The sequence below is a fragment of the Trachypithecus francoisi genome, unplaced genomic scaffold, assembly GCF_009764315.1.
Source record: "Trachypithecus francoisi isolate TF-2019V2 unplaced genomic scaffold, Tfra_2.0 Lachesis_group5, whole genome shotgun sequence".
NCBI lineage: Eukaryota > Metazoa > Chordata > Mammalia > Primates > Cercopithecidae > Trachypithecus > Trachypithecus francoisi.
In genome coordinates this window covers 40,686,822-40,702,469 of record NW_022681470.1, presented here as the reverse complement: position 1 = coordinate 40,702,469, position 15,648 = coordinate 40,686,822, and the positions used below count along the sequence as shown (strand labels likewise).

Below are 15,648 nucleotides of genomic sequence, written 5' to 3'. Positions count from 1 at the left end.
CTCCATTTGGAAAGACTGAAATTTGATGAAGTTTTTCTGACTTAAATCCCCAGCCTTCCTTTCCTGGAAGCTTTCCCCACTGCTCGGGTTGTTTCCCAACCTCAGCCCCTTCACACTCCTCGCACTGCTTCCTGTCAAACCTGTTCTCAAAGAAAGAAAACTCTAGTTACATTCAGTTATATCTTAGCAGAAATGTAAATCAGCATGTTACTACTCCCCCAGACCACCTATATTTTGAGCCTTTTCTTTCTTTCTTTGTAGAATTAAAGACTATTGGGCATCTTGGATTAAGTCACAATGGCTTTTCTTCATTTTCCAGGGAAAAGGAGCTTCTTTTCAACTACACCACTTCCCCTTTGGGGCAGCATGTGGGTATCTGTCTACGCTGGTGGCAGGTATGTGATTTAAGGATTGCCCCTCTACCCTGGACTTGAAGGTCCAGACGCGAATGGGGTTGGATTATGACCGGAAAACGTAGGAGGGGATCACTGCCTATCCCTGGAGTCTGCGACACAAACAGGTACAAGCTAAAGGAAGCTAAAACCCCGTGACATGGAGGATGTTAAGCAATCTAATTTCATAATTCTTCCTCCATACAACTCTGGCACTGTTTCATTTAGTGGAGTAATTAGAAACTTAGGATCCCAAATAAAGGTTCAGAAAGGGCCTCTCCCCTACCCTGTCAACAAATACATACACATATCCCAGTTGCCCTGCAATGCAGAGCCTAACCCACTTCAATCAAGGAGGAGGGTATGTGCTAAGGCTTGATCTTTCCATTCATTCATTCATTCATTCATTCATTCAGCAAACACAGCAGCTCAATGTGTGTCTATAATGTTGCTGTGCATGAAGATTACATGATCCTTTCTCTCTGGGGCATAGTCCATGCCTTCACTGTTTTCTGCTTTTGATTCTCCTCCAGAGGTAAGTAAAAACATGAAGCATAATTTTACTTTTTAAAAACAAATAGGAGAGCTTGCTTCTTCTGCAGGAGTAAAATTGGGTAAAACAAGCACATGGGAACTGAGGCAATCTCCCTCTCCCCTGCCTCAGCCTGCCAAATGAGCTCTGCCTCGCAGTCCCTGTGTTGGAAACAATGAATGACTGGTCCCACCGGTTCCCCCAATTAGGCTCGGAGCCAGGGGCAGCCCCAGTGGGGAGAGCTGGGCTCCAACACAGCGTTTTCCACTCCAGCACAAAGGCAGGCATGGAGGCCCTGAAGGGAGCTGAGGTCTGCAGCTGGAAGAGTGCCCCTGGTATTCAAACATTCCTGGCAGATGAGGTCATCTGAGATATAGAGTATTTGGCAGTCAGCTTCCAATGATGCAACTGCATTTCCCTCTCTCTGGGTCCCCCATCCATAAGAAATTCAGCAGGTATTGTTTGGAATTTAGGTCTATTTTCTTTGGAGCTGATGCAGCTTTTCCTTATTGGTTCTGAGGAACATTTCCTTTCCCTCACTGATGAAGTCAGGCATCCCTTCAGGGAAATGCCTGTCAGAAGCTCCAAGTGGGTCAGCCACCATGGCAACTGTCACCCAGCACCCCAGTGAGGGGATACAACGTCACACTGGAAGCCTGTCCCAGCCTCTTTCTGACTTTCTTCAAAGCCTAATAGTTCCAAGCACCTCATGACCTGCAGTGGTTGCCTTTCCTTTGTCCTTGAAAACAGGAGGTCAATTCCTCAAACAGGGAAAAACAGCCACAGATGAGGCCTTGAGAGATGCTAAATGACGGTAATCTGCACTGGCAGGGGACCTGTTACAGTGATGCTTTTCCATACTGAAGGACAAACACCGTTTCCAAGCTTTTGGGAGGGCAGGATCAGAACTGGACTTCATTCCTTGACTGCTAGATGGGGGTGGTTGTGATGGAAGGATAGAAGGAGCCATTAAGCAGGTAGGTAATAAAATGCAAATTCAGGTTCAGCAAGGTACATGTTGATAAGGGAAGATTAAAGTTCATCAAGGAGACCCTCTTCTTGGTAACAGAAGAAACCCCAGGAAATTACTTAATTTTTCTGAGCTGGTGTTTCCACAGTTTCCTCATCCATAAAATGAGGAAGCCAGACTAGGTAGTCTTGAAAATCCCCTTCTCTGTCTAAAATTCTAGGCTCTATAATTAGTCCTTCAGTAACCTTGAGAATTTTATACCCAAGCCAATCCTCCAGCAGCATGTTGTTTTGAGGGTACTAAGGTTTCCTATTAGCCAGCACAGAGAGAACCTTTCTCCAGCGTGGAGGCTGGAGAATCAGAATCTAGCCTTGTACTGCGAACACGCAAGTACTCACTGTCAGTTTCCACTTCTTGCTTCTGAAACTGCTCAAGAAGATTTTGTGCCCTTCTTTCTGGGTCAGAGCCTGGCATCATCCTTGTGAGATAATCCAGCAGTTTCTGCAAGCAAGGGAAGTGAGGGGGCTCTCGGAAGTCTTCTGCACACTGGTCAAGCCAGGCCCTCAGTATTGAAGCGATTGCACTGAGAAAGAAAAATGGAGAGTCACTGCACCCAACTGGCTGTGGGGAGGCAAAATAATCCCTGGACACCAGGGCAGATCCCAGGGGCACCTCGGGAAACTTGGGTAGGTGGTCAACAGATCATTCATCCAAAAGTTCCTAGAAACATCAATGGATTTAAAGCACTTGAAAACAAATTAAACTTTATTGTTTTAAGTGGAGTGCTGCAGTGAAGCTGATAATGTATTTTTGTTGTTGTTTGTTTGTTTTAAGGAGGCTAAACTTTGGAAAAACCCATACAGGGCAGAAAAGTTGATGTGTAGAAGGTTTAGTGAGTCCTGAAGAAACTTCAAAGCAATATGTACACAATAAGATTATGCTCAAATTAAATCCCACAAAATCTGCCACCTAATATGTTAGGAAATAACTGACTGCCAGTAGGCCAGAAATCCATCTGATTAAAGGAAGTACCTGAGTTTGGAAAGAAAAATGCATAAATTCAAGTTGACAAGCATCACCAGGGCTTCAGCCTGAACACTGAAAATGTCCTCAGAAAATTATCCTTTGTTTCTCAAATTACAATGAGGAAAATATATTTCAAGTACGAGAAATAGTAGGTAGTGAAGTTATATCTTTAAAAGATAAAGGAGAAAAACTTGATAAGCAAAGGTGATTTCTTCTGATGGCTCCATGGATCACACAGAGTCCACCTTGGGGAAGACAAGCTTCCAGGGCACAAAAAGAGACTGGATCATTTGTGTGTGCACAGCTCCCTCCAGTATGTTAGTAATAACACAGCATGTTGTCTTTAGGTTAGCGGCAGCCACTCACTGAAGGCAAGAGACAAATAGATGAAGGATAAAAAGAATAAAATGTTTTGAGTGCCATTATTCTATGCTTCATCTTCAAAGAGGACTTTACCAACACTCCTGACTCAATCACATGCCACAGACAAGGAGAACGGAATACTCTGCCTGCCTAGCAAGCAGTCACCCCATACAGTCCAGGCATATTCACTGCTGAAGGCTGGAGAAGATGACAGGGACTATAAATTAATCCATGCATATTTTATTGACAGAGACACAACACCTCATCTTAACTAAACACTTTATCAAAATTTTTCAGCCAAAAAGAATTTTTTAGCACATTTTAAAATTATCATCTAATTATACTTCAAACAAATTGTTTTTTTTTTTAGTTAAACTATAACTGGACTAAGTTATTACCCACATGTGTGCAACTGAAAGCTGGGCTTTCACAGGTGTGTCTAACTTTCTTCACATCTTGATTTCACACCAAGAAGTTGGACTATCATCAAAGCATTAAGTATGACTAAAGCCAATTTAATGCTTAACTTTTGGAATTGAAGTACAAACAGAAGGAAAATAAATGCGTTACTGTTTTCACTATGGTGTACATCATTGTTTCACTAATGTGGAATGTTAAAGCAATTGGAACTATAATATTCAATTATCTGCATCTAAAGTAGATACGTAAAACCATCAAATGAAAGTCATAGAGGCCGGGCGCGGTGGCTCAAGCCTGTAATCCCAGCACTTTGGGAGGCTGAGACGGGCGGATCACGAGGTCAGGAGATCGAGACCATCCTGGCTAACACTGTGAAACCCCGTCTCTACTAAAAAAAATACAAAAAATTAGCCGGGCGAGATGGCGGGCGCCTGTAGTCCCAGCTACTCGGGAGGCTGAGGCGAGAGAATGGCGTAAACCCGGGAGGCGGAGCTTGCAGTGAGCTGAGATCCGGCCACTGCACTCCAGCCTGGGCGACAGAGCGAGACTCCGTCTCAAAAAAAAAAAAAAAAAAAACAAAAGAAAGTCATAGAAATAATTCAATACTCCAAACATTTAGTCCAGATTAAATGAAATTATAAACAATAATTTCACTTCCTTCCAGAAAGCCAGAAGAAATTAATTGAAAACCTGACATTTGCATACATCAGCTTGACTTTTACAGAAAAAGAGTTTTGTACCTTTAAAAAGAGGGATGAATTAATCTAATTAATACCACTAGCTTAATGTTTCTTAATATTTCAGTGAAAAGATACTCTTATGACGACACTGATGGAAAAACAGATATGAAGAGGTGATAATTCACATCATATACTCAAGTCAAAAACAGCAGCAGCCTAACAAGAAGACAGTGTTTCACTGAAAAGATACCCAGACAGAAACACAAAATTACAGGTAAGAGTCAGTGATGCTAATATATTACTTACTTCTTAAACGCCTGTGATCCTTAATTATTATAAAACTCATTATTTATTCCAAAAAGTAAGTCTTACAAATGTATATAAACTAAAAAAGCGAAATACCTACTCTCTCCCTTCATCTTAATCCCATCCCCAGGACCTTTTGTTAACTGTTGGAATATATCCTTCTAGGCTTTTCTGTGGATATGTATACATATTTAAATATACGTAATATGTGCTGGATGTGGTGGCTCACACCTGTAATCCCAGTACTTTGGGAGGCTGAGACAGGAGGATTGCTTGAGCCCAGGAGTCTAAGACCAGCCTGGGCAACGTGGCGAAACCCCATCTCTACAAAAAATACAGAAAATTAGCCAGGTGTGGTGGTGCACGTCTGTAGTCTCAGCTACTCAGGAGGCTGAGGTGGGAGGACTGATTGTGCCCAAGAAATAGAGGCTGGAGTGAGCTGTGGTTACACCACTGTGATCACTGTAGCCTGGGTAACAGAGCGAGATCCTGTCTCCAAAAAAAAACAGAGAGAGAGAGAAAGAGAGAGAGAGAAAAAGAGAGAAAGAAAGAAAGAAAGAAAGAAAGAAAGAAAGAAAAATAGATATGGGCTTTTTTACTGAGCAGTATGTTACAGATACTTCATCATTACCTCTAGATCTATCTTATTGTTCCTCATGATATGGACACACCATAATTAAGTATTATTCTACTGCAAGGCAGGTATTTAAGTTATTTTCAGGTTCTCACAACTACAAAATATGTGCATCCTTGCTTCCATCTCTGCATGCTTGTGTGAGTGTTTCTGATGGGCACACAGCACTCACCTCCATGGAAAGCTGCAGCCTCAGAAGAACTAGGGGAGTTCTAAACAGGAGCCTTCGCCCAGATTGCACTTGCCCTTAGGTGGACATTTTGTGTTTCTCAATCTGATGTTTTTAATGAACTCTGGCGATCTATGCATTTTTTTTACCCTTTGTGACAGTGACCTTCCTGTAGCTTAGCCTAAGAAGGCTTTGAAAGTTCACCACAAACTCAGACACTGAATCAACCAGAAAAAAGCATTTTCACACAAAGGGGGAATGAAGGGGGAGGAGGAAGAAGAAACAGAGAAAGGGAAAGACATACACAAACAGCACAATAGAACACAGGCAGACCCCTGCCCTCCTCATCGGCAGAGCGTTTCTCAGCACGCCAGGCAGGGAGGCTTTCTGGAAAGGTCTGGACACATGCCCAAGGCTCACAGTAGCTTTGTGTGTGCCAGCCCTGGGAAGAAACTTTCCGTTCTTGATAGATTTAGAAGCAGATACAAATGCGAAACTTTTCAGATTTCAAAAAAAAAAGCAACATGGCAAAATAATGATGAAAAGAAAAACAGGACTACTGGCCAGTGGCTTTTCTGTCTTACCCAGCCTGGCTCCACTCCTAAGATCTAACTTATATACTAACCAGAACAGAGTTGGGGGGATGTCAAGAATCTTATAGCTGAAGGGAAATGCTAGTTTGAAGTCACAAATTTACAGGACTGGTATGTCTGTTAGATGACAGAAGCCACTTGGTGCTGTACACAGACCCAGACAGGATGCTTGGAGACCCGGAGAAGGAAAATTCTATTCCTCAACCTGGCTGTCCCACCGGGGAACCAAGGAAGCTTGGATAGGTCAGTTAACTCCACTGACCCCCTTCTCTGGGGAAGAGATATAATAACACCTTCTTCATCTTCCTGACACTGATCAGTTGTGATTTCAAATGGTAAAATGTCAATAAGGACATTTTGAGATACCTGGAGAGAAACATAATTGTCAACAGTCTTACAACTACTTGCCAGAAGTCACAGAAGGAAGGGATTGAAAAGGTAAAATGGCTCAGCGAAAATCCATCAGCATTCACAGAAATTGACTCAAAGAATCTGCCACCTCTCACAGGAACAATGACACAGAATACAAGCTATGCTATGACACGTGTGACTTCAGGCCTGCTGGAAGAAGATGGCTGCTGTGAACAAACACACATGCACATACGTGCCCACATACATATACCTTGAGGTATCCTCTCTGGGACAAATCAAAAACATCAAACTGTAGTATTAACTGCAAGAGATGATTCTTGAATAACTTGTAAAGACAGAAGTAATTCCTGAAGCCAAACTGGATGATTACAATTGTGACATAACCTAAATTCAGTCAGAAGAAAAGTCAGTATGTGATTTCCTCTTCCAAAGTAATCTTTGGTGGATCACAGAACAAAACTCCTCAGTCACAAGGGGAAATATGTTGGGTAGGTGGCCAAGGCCAGGGGCCCAAAACTGATAGCAGAGGAGACAACCAAAATTGAGTTTTCTACCTCAGGCATTCTTGGCAACATACAAAACTCTGTAGCGTGTGAGCCCTTTCCAACCGACTGCAATCGTCTATAGGGGAAGGAAGACATGCTCAGATGTCACTGTGTGAAACGTACTAAAGCAGCTTCTAGGACTTTCGCTTCTAAGAAAACAGACTCCTAGGGAGAATTCATTCACCAATTAAACTAATATTTGTTGAATGCCCTTTATTTTCCAGAATCACAAAAACAATTTATGTGATAAGCATCACAATACAGGAAGTTCAGGGTCCCAGGGAAGCACTGAACTTCAGAGGGAGCTGACCTGGTCAAGGCTTTAAGGAGGGTCTCCCTGAGGAAATGATGTGAAAACTGAGATCTTAAGCGTTAGGAGTCAGTGGGATGAGGACTCTGGGGCAGCAATGAGGCAGAGGTCCTATGGTGAAAGAGCTAAACACTTGTAGAGGACGTAAAGATCTGTCAAACTAAAAAATATAAAGAGTTGGGGGAAAGGAGCATGATGAAATCTGCTATACTCATTGATTTTTTGTTTGTTTGTTTGTTTTGTTTGAGACAGAGTCTCACTCTTGCCCAGGCTGGAGTGCAGTGGCATGATCTCGGCTCACTGCAATCTTCGCCTCCCAGGTTCAAGCGATTCTCCTGCCTCAGCCTCCCGAGTAGCTGGGATTACAGGCACGCACCACCGTGCCTGGCTAATTTTTTTTTATTTTTAGTAGAGACCAGGTTTCACAATGTTGGCCAAGCTGGTTTCAAACCCCTGACCTCAGGTGATCCACCCGCCTTGGCCTCCCGAAGTGCTGGGATTATAGGCATGAGCCACTGCACTTGACCACTCATTGATTTCTCAGCCAACCAGAAATCACACCTAATAACACCTGGTTAGAAGACATTAGACAGATGCGCCTTGGCTGAGAGATAAAAGAAAATGGTTCAGAACTTCTAGCCACCCCAGGGATCTTCAGGCATGCAACGCAGAGAGGGCTGAGGCAAGCATTTAGGCAGCGATTATGCGCAAACCACAGATTTTTTAATGAATGCAGATTTTAGGTAAACGTATTAAATCATATTAACATTCCATAGGCAGCAAAATACTCTATAATTGGTCAAATGTTCACTACAAATTTTTCCAGGTATGAAGTCACCTCTCCCATGATGTGTAACCTCTGAGCCAAGAAATAGGATTACCGTGACAAAAAGAATAACACTATCCATCTAGAGCTCTTTTCCTTCCCCAGAAATCTATTTGAAATAATAATTTTTTGTACTTAATCATCAGCAGAAAATAAGACATGGAACTATTTTTCAAAGGCAGCAAAATGTTTTTCTATTTTAAGACATTCTCTGAGAACTGGATCTTCTCTTCGCTGCAGATAATGAAAAGGTAAGAAGATTTACGCAGAGGGTGGGCCTTTCAAGCAATGAAGTAACTTCTGCCAAGCTCTGAGGGCAGGATCTAATACACTTCGTCCTTCAAGGACTGAAGTCTAAGTCAACTTTGACCTTGACTCTGGGCTGGACCCTCCACCTTGCTCTCCTAATCATAGAACAGTTTTCCTGTATCAGGGAAGGTTGCCAGATAGAAGCTGCCTCTGAGACCTCCAGATAGATGATTTTCCTGATGAGAAGGAACAAAGAAAGATACAGAGCTTTCCTCTTTGTTTTTTTCCTGGAAAGGATGAAAATATTATTATCTGGACCTGTCAAGGTTGTCCTGCATTGCTTTTTTACACTTTACATTGTCACATTTCAGTGCTATTGGTAAATAGAGATTCAAATACTAGAAGGAGACGTGAAAGAGACATTGAGAAAAGACAAGGGAAATAAATGCCAACAAAGCCAGAGTCAGATCTAAGCACTAAGAAGGCAAGGGCAATGCGGGGGCTATGGGGAAGGGAGAGAAGAGGAAAAAAACCTCCACGGCAAGAAGGAGGAAGAAAAGGATTATGAAAAGAAGACATATGGAAAGACAGTAAATGTGAGTGGGAGAGGGCCTGGAGTAGGATGGATAAGTCTGAAGCCAACTACCCAAAGTCAAGGTTATTTACACACCTGTCTTTCATTCCCAAGCTAAGTACTTAAGAGAAATATTTTCATTTTTATCAGAGGAAAAATAGTAAAGGTCATGCAGCACAGAGGCTAAGGCCTGGGTTAAATCCCAGCTCTTGCATTTATTCACTGTGTAGGCTTGGACATGTTCCTTAACCTACGCCCCAGGTTCCTCCTCTGTAAAATAAGAATAATAAGACATAATCATTATGAGGATTTAACAAGTATGTACAGTACTTAACACAGGGACCATTCCTACTAAGTAGTCAATAAATTCTAGCTATTATTAGAAAACGACATTGCCAGTCACCAAAATTATCTTTCAGGGACCTCAATAACTCATTCCCCACAGTCCAAGAAGGGAGTTTTCATGTTATAAATAGAACTCTATTGAAAAAAATGGCTGAGGCCTTCTATAGTTTTCACCACTAGAACTGAGTTTCCGTTGCTAGTTACAGATGCTACAAGGCATGAGGAACAGGAAGCAGGTTCTCCTTTGATGGGCCTAATTTGGTCTTGTTTCCTCACATCCTTCAACCCATCTCCTTCCCCAGGAAAAAGGTCTAGCCTCCACATTTCTAACAGCTGTGTGCAAACCTTGCTCAGGGTATTCATTCAATAATAAAGCAAGAGCCAGGCAAAACAGCATAGAGCAATGGAAATAATGACAAATTAAAAGATCTCAGAATAATAACAATCTAAAACATTAGTCACAACAGTGATATTGTAATCTAGTTCTTCATGTACTTCTGCAGTCTTCTTATTATGATATAGGTAAATGGGGAGGGAAATCTTGAGTATCCGAGATCCCAACACTCTTCTATGAATGGCGTGCCTGGGCTTCCCACTCAGGTCTTGGAGTCAGTTGGACGAGAGTTCAAATATCAGACTTGTCACTTAACCAGATGTCTGATCTTAGTCAAAATACATAACTTCTCTGAGGCTTCACTTTATATCCTATAAAGTGAGGACAATATCTCAGCATATTTATGATGGCTGAAGAAGACACAAATATAAAGTATTTAGCAGAATGCTTTGCACAAAGTAAGCATACCACAAACTGTAGCCAATGGTGGTGGCAAGGGCAGTGTCATCATTTTCACTGTTTACAATGCTGTACAGTGAATCAAACAACACAGTCTAATTGTGATGTCTGTTTTCCTTTCTAAAAGAGACATTCTTTAATGTAGAAAATGCTACTTGCCAGAACTTAACACAGGGTTCTTAACTACAGTACTTAAGACACTCATATGATTGACTTGTCTTCTTTTTGAGTCATTGATTATCAATGTTGTTTTATTCTTCCTCAATTATTAGAACATCAGTTTCTGCTCGGGGCTTTCTACCCATGTCCCTAAAATGCAGACTTGACTTAGAATGCTAATGACTTATAAAACTACGTTTTTTTCTTTTTTCTTTGTCCTGTAGGGATATTTTAAAGACAATACCAGACTCTTCGATATGGCATATCACTTCTTTATTTCTTTTGTTTCACTTAAAAAAACTTCCTTTCACATTATAACCTTTAATTCTTCTAAATTGAAGTTTTAAATCTTGTTTTTGCTGTTCTTCACCCCTCCTCCTTTTCCCCATTTTTGTTATAATCACTCCAATTAATTTCAATTGCCTTCTTAGGGCATCTGAATTTGCAGGAATGAATATTGATTGCAAACTCTCTGGGAAGATTTTTTAACCTTCCACTGTGAAGTTTCTGAGGCAGTAACGTAACACAGCCAACTTTCTAAAACTCCTTTCCTTTTTCTTTAAAGTGTGTCCAATGTCTTGGATTACTGCTATTTACATGATCCTTTACCAGTGACTGAAATTTGGTGTCACTGTTTACAACTTCTGGGAAAAGATTACAAGAACAATATACATATCTTCGAATATGTGGAAATGAAAGCAGAACGGTTTCAACAATTTGAAGTACTACTATGGTAGAGAATTTGAGAAAACAAAACTTGGCATTCCAGAAGGAAACTGATGAGATTCAATTAAAGAAAAGAAAACAGAAACAATTTCAACCTTATGATAGTCATTAAAGGAAAGAAATAAAGCATCATTTCCTGAGGAGTTTTAAATCTCTTAAATAAAGTTATATAGAGAGAGAGGGAGATATGGTCATCTTAAATAAAATTCAGAGAATGAAGATTCATGGTGTAAAAGCTCTATATGGTTAATATCCCTTCTTTACATTCTCTTCACTTCTGAATTCAATGACTGTAATAAATCTGCCCTACAGACAATTTGCTTTTTCCATCTGGTTCATATTTTATTTAAAAAGACAGCATTTTATCGTGTAAAAATGTCAGCAGGAAAAGGGCACAGGTAGAATGAATATAGGCAGAAATGTTTTCTTCTGTCATAGAAAGTGAGTTTCCTAATTGATAAATAGTGGCCAGTCTAGGGATCGTAGAAATAAATGTGGTATACCTTATATAATCAGTCTAGCCCTAACATCAGAAATCACCGTGAGGCAAAGATTCCAACATCCAGAAGCCTTGGAAGTTGAAACCTTTGCAATTGAAGACATTCTTGTTTTGGCCAGATAACTTTAGAGGGTCCTGACATTGTACAAAGCCTGAACTCTGGACTGGAATTACAAGTACTCAGCATGTGGGAGTCCCTGCACAATCTGATAGTTTTTTAAATGCATGAAGAACACTAGTCGGTTGTGGTCCAAGACATCAGAAACCAATTTTTCATCTTGAATGCTTCATCTGTATTTCCACATTTGCCTTCTTTAAAGTTCTTTTACCCTCTGAAAGGTTTAAATCCATATTTGGAAATACAGGAAAGATTGTACTTGGTACTTAGGAGCCTGTATAAAATGTAAGGGTTGCTCTTTGCTTTACAGCAAAAACGGAAAAACAAACAATATTTGGGTATTTTTCTGCTCATGGTTAAAACCAATAGTGAGTCCCTGTCCCGACCCCCTCCTCCACCCAGGTCTGCAAAACTCAAGGCAACTGCACTAAACAGGATGTTTACTTCTTGAATGTCATTGGATTCCTGCTGTCGGTTTTCCACCTGAAATCACAAGAGAACAGATTCATAGCAAAAGAAAACAATGGGCATTTTGCCACTCCTTGCCTTACTCCCACAAGACAATGCTTTAGCTCAGCTCTTTATTCATGACCCCAGTGAGCAACTGTGATGTCATGACTAATAACAAACAAAGCTTGTGTATGTGTTTCTTCCTATCTCTTCAAAACTGGTGACACACTTTCCAACAGAGAAAAGTGGTCGAAGGTACCATACTCTCAAAAGTCCACTATGCTGTGTGGACCATATCTCTGTTTCTGTTACTCATTTTCATTTTTTAAGAGAGAAAGAAAAAGCTAAATAAATTTTATCTCAGACATTACCAAACTTAAAAGGACCTCAGCGAGCATTTATTCCAAGCACTCACTTTTCAGGTGAAGAAACTGAAACAAAGGGAGGTGAAGTGACTAAGCCAAGGTCAGATGACTGGTAAGTGACAGAGTGATAGAGAAGGAGTGGGATGGGAGTTCTCCAGGCTCCTTCACCAGGGCCTTTCCCTCTCCATGTGGCTGCCTCTGGATTACTTCCACATTTGATTCAGCTGCTTATAAAAAGTGACACAAATAAAGAAATTTCCAAATAGGCCTGCTCCTATTTTTATATATGTTCGGTATTCATAAAGACAGTTTCACTTGAGAACCAGAGCCTCAACACTATATAGCAGGGTTTCTTACTTAGGCACTATTGACATTTAAGGTCAGATCATTCCTTGTTAGGGTGGAGGAGAGTTACTTTGTACATGCTGAAAGATTCTCTCCCAGGCCTGAAAGCTTGAAGGGATGAGTAACTCCTCCCTTCTCAGGCCCAGTCCCAAGGCTCAAGGCCACTTGCACCAGCAGCACGCGTCAGCAAGATAGCAGAAGCAGGAAGAGAGCGGGCCGGAAGACACCTACCCTGGCCGGAAGACACGTACCACTGAAGACCGACAAAGAGGCCATCCAGGTACTATGTAGTAGTCACGTCAGACTGGGATACTTCCTGTTTACAGAGGACTATAAAACCCCTGTCCCGTCCTCACTTGGGGCTGATGCCATTTTAGGTCTCAGCCTGCCTGCACCCGGGCGCACATTAAAACAGCGTGTTGCTCCACACCGCCTCATGTTGTCTGTTGGCGCGCTCTTAGGGTTCGAACCGATATAAGAACCTTTCACCTGCTAGGATGTTTAGCAGCATCCCTGGCCTCTACCCATGAGTTGCCAATAGCATCCCCCCACCAAGTTGAGACAACCAAAACTTCTGTAGGGCACTGGCAAATGTCCTCTGGAGGATAACAGTCACCCTGTTGAGAACCACTGCCATACCTCCTACACATCTATTGGTCATCAGGAAGCCCTCAATCATTGCTGCAAGTCAGATGCCATAGGTCTGGGATGACCAGGAAATTTACAATACATTACATACAGATGGGAGAAGGTGCTTCCCTGATTTCCTCTCACAAAGACAAAGACAAAGCAGTAACCCTATCTAGGCACAGAAACGATCAGGAGAAGGATAGTTTCAGAAAAAGAGAGACAAAAAATAATAGTGAAGTGAGATGAAAAACAATAAAACATGTGGGGAAAAAACAGTGAGAAAGAGAGAAAAAAGGGAAATGGAAGGAAGAAAGAGGTCACCCGTAAGAAGGGATTTTAACATTCCAGAATCTGTAGGACAGAGCAACCCATTATAAGATAAAGTGGCATATTTTCATCAGGCATAATTTTTTAAAAGGCAACTCAGTCTGAGGAAAAGGGTCAAGAACTTTCCACCAAGTTATTGTGAGACTTTAGGAAAGGGCCATTGTCCCCAGAGGATGGACCCCTCAGGGGAGTTCTGTGTGAAGCTCTTTGTTAAGCCCTTATATGCCTAAAACTCTAAAACCCTTTAAAACAGCTTAGCTTGCAGTTTCATTCACATTAGTGTTCCTGGTATACAACGAATTCGAATGAGACTTTAAAAGAATGAACATGACTCTTCATATCCAGGGTACAATTTTCTTAACTGCTACTTTCCAAAAAATCTATTTTATCTCAAAACACCTCATGGGACAGAGAAGCTCTGGATATTTTATTATTATTATTATTTATTTTTAAGACAAGGTCTCACTCACTCTGTTGCCCAGGCTGCAGTACAGTGGCACAATCATGGCTCACAGTAGCCTCAACCTCCCAGGCTCAAGCAATCCTCCTGTCTCAGCCTCCCAAGTAACTGGGACTACAGGCATGTGCCACCACACCCAGCAAATTGTTTTAAAAATTTCTGTAGAGACAGGGTCCCACTATGTTGCCCAGGCTGGTCTTGAGCTCCTGCCTTAAGTGATCCTCCCTCCTGGGCTTCCCAAAGTGTTTGGATTACAGGCATGAGCCACCGTGCCGGGCCAGCTCTGGATATTTTTCAGATTGTGACTCTCCTCGGAGTGGTCAGGTGGCTAATTGAATGGTAGCTCTAGATTGGACTGAGTTCCAAAATATGTGTATAATAGCATGTCTATTTCTGAATCTGCTCACAAGTCTAGATTACACTCAATTCTTACAGTATCTCTCTTTTTGTATATGCTCCAGAATGTCCATTATAAAAAGGCTCTTCTAAAAAATCATTATCTTAGTGAGTTTTCATAGAATCCTATGATTCTCAAAACTCTAAAGTGCTTAGGAATCACTTGAGAATCTTGTTAAAATGCAGATTCTAATCCATTAGGTCTGAGTGGGGCCTGAGAGTCTGCATTTCTCACAAGCTCGCACCCAGGAGATGCTGATGCTGTAGGTCCACCGTCACACTGTGAGCGAGAAGGCTCTATGTCTAACCCATTCTGAAAAAAAACACCTTTTAGATTATATTGTTTCCCTCCTATAAAAATTCATTATTGCTGACTGCCCACTGCTTACCAGGGAAAGTTCAAACTCTCCTGCAAGAAATAAATGCCCTTCATGAAGTAAGTCTAATCTAGCTTCAGCTCCACTGACTCCCCTCTCACCTAACATGTACTCTATGCAGCAGCCACACCAATTCTGTGTTGTTCCCCAAAATTCCATGAACATTGCATTTCCCCAGTTTGGTCCTACTGTTCCCTACACCGGGACGGCTCTACCAACAAAATCTCCATCATGCTTCAGGGCCCAGATCAAAGGTAACCTCCTCCAAGAGGCCTTCCCCAAGCCCTTCTAAAAACAAAAGAATTGTTCCTCACACTGTACCTTGTGCTTGACATTCAAATACCTACACTGGTACGTCTGGTTTTCTGGAAAATTATGATCCATTGAATAAAACTGCAAAACTACATAGAACCTAATTAGGATTTTAAAAAGATACTCAGCTTTCTACTTTCACATCCCTAGCTCCAGAAGAAAGAAGTCTATCAGTAACTCTTCAAGGAGTTAAAAATTCCACAGGGTACCCCCCAGACTTTTGGCCCCAAAATGAATATTTAACACTAGTGGCTTTAGGCACCCAGGTGCACATTCCATCTACTTAAGAACATCACCCCTACAGTGGCCCCCACCCCTGCACCACGGATGTTTTCTCATAGAACATTCTCATCAGCATAAAATATCTTCCATCTTTTAAAAAACA

The 15,648-nt window shown here is 41.5% G+C and overlaps 1 protein-coding gene and 1 long non-coding RNA gene across 13 annotated transcripts in view; one reads left to right on the top strand and one right to left on the bottom strand.

The window, feature by feature from the left end:
- LOC117075973 overlaps positions 1-11,761 on the top strand; it is a 50,857-nt gene extending 39,096 nt beyond the window's left edge. For 2 of the 7 annotated variants that reach the window (XR_004434189.1, XR_004434187.1), the window contains exons 6-10: positions 320-520; positions 809-927; positions 4,508-4,657; positions 8,285-8,389; positions 8,558-9,010. This is a non-coding gene — a long non-coding RNA (uncharacterized LOC117075973). Of the gene's footprint in view, positions 1-319; positions 521-808; positions 928-4,507; positions 4,658-8,284; positions 8,390-8,557; positions 9,011-10,823 lie in introns of those variants that run through there. The other 5 variants (XR_004434191.1, XR_004434188.1, XR_004434192.1 and 2 more) reach the window with 5 other exon arrangements.
- The window catches only part of RGL1 (ral guanine nucleotide dissociation stimulator like 1), a 296,651-nt gene that overhangs the window by 46,452 nt on the left and 234,551 nt on the right, over positions 1-15,648 (bottom strand). For all 6 annotated transcript variants that reach the window (XM_033198856.1, XM_033198860.1, XM_033198857.1 and 3 more), the window contains one exon: positions 2,293-2,477. In XM_033198856.1, the coding sequence (XP_033054747.1) occupies positions 2,293-2,477 (185 nt within the window). The remainder of the gene's footprint in view (positions 1-2,292; positions 2,478-15,648) is intronic.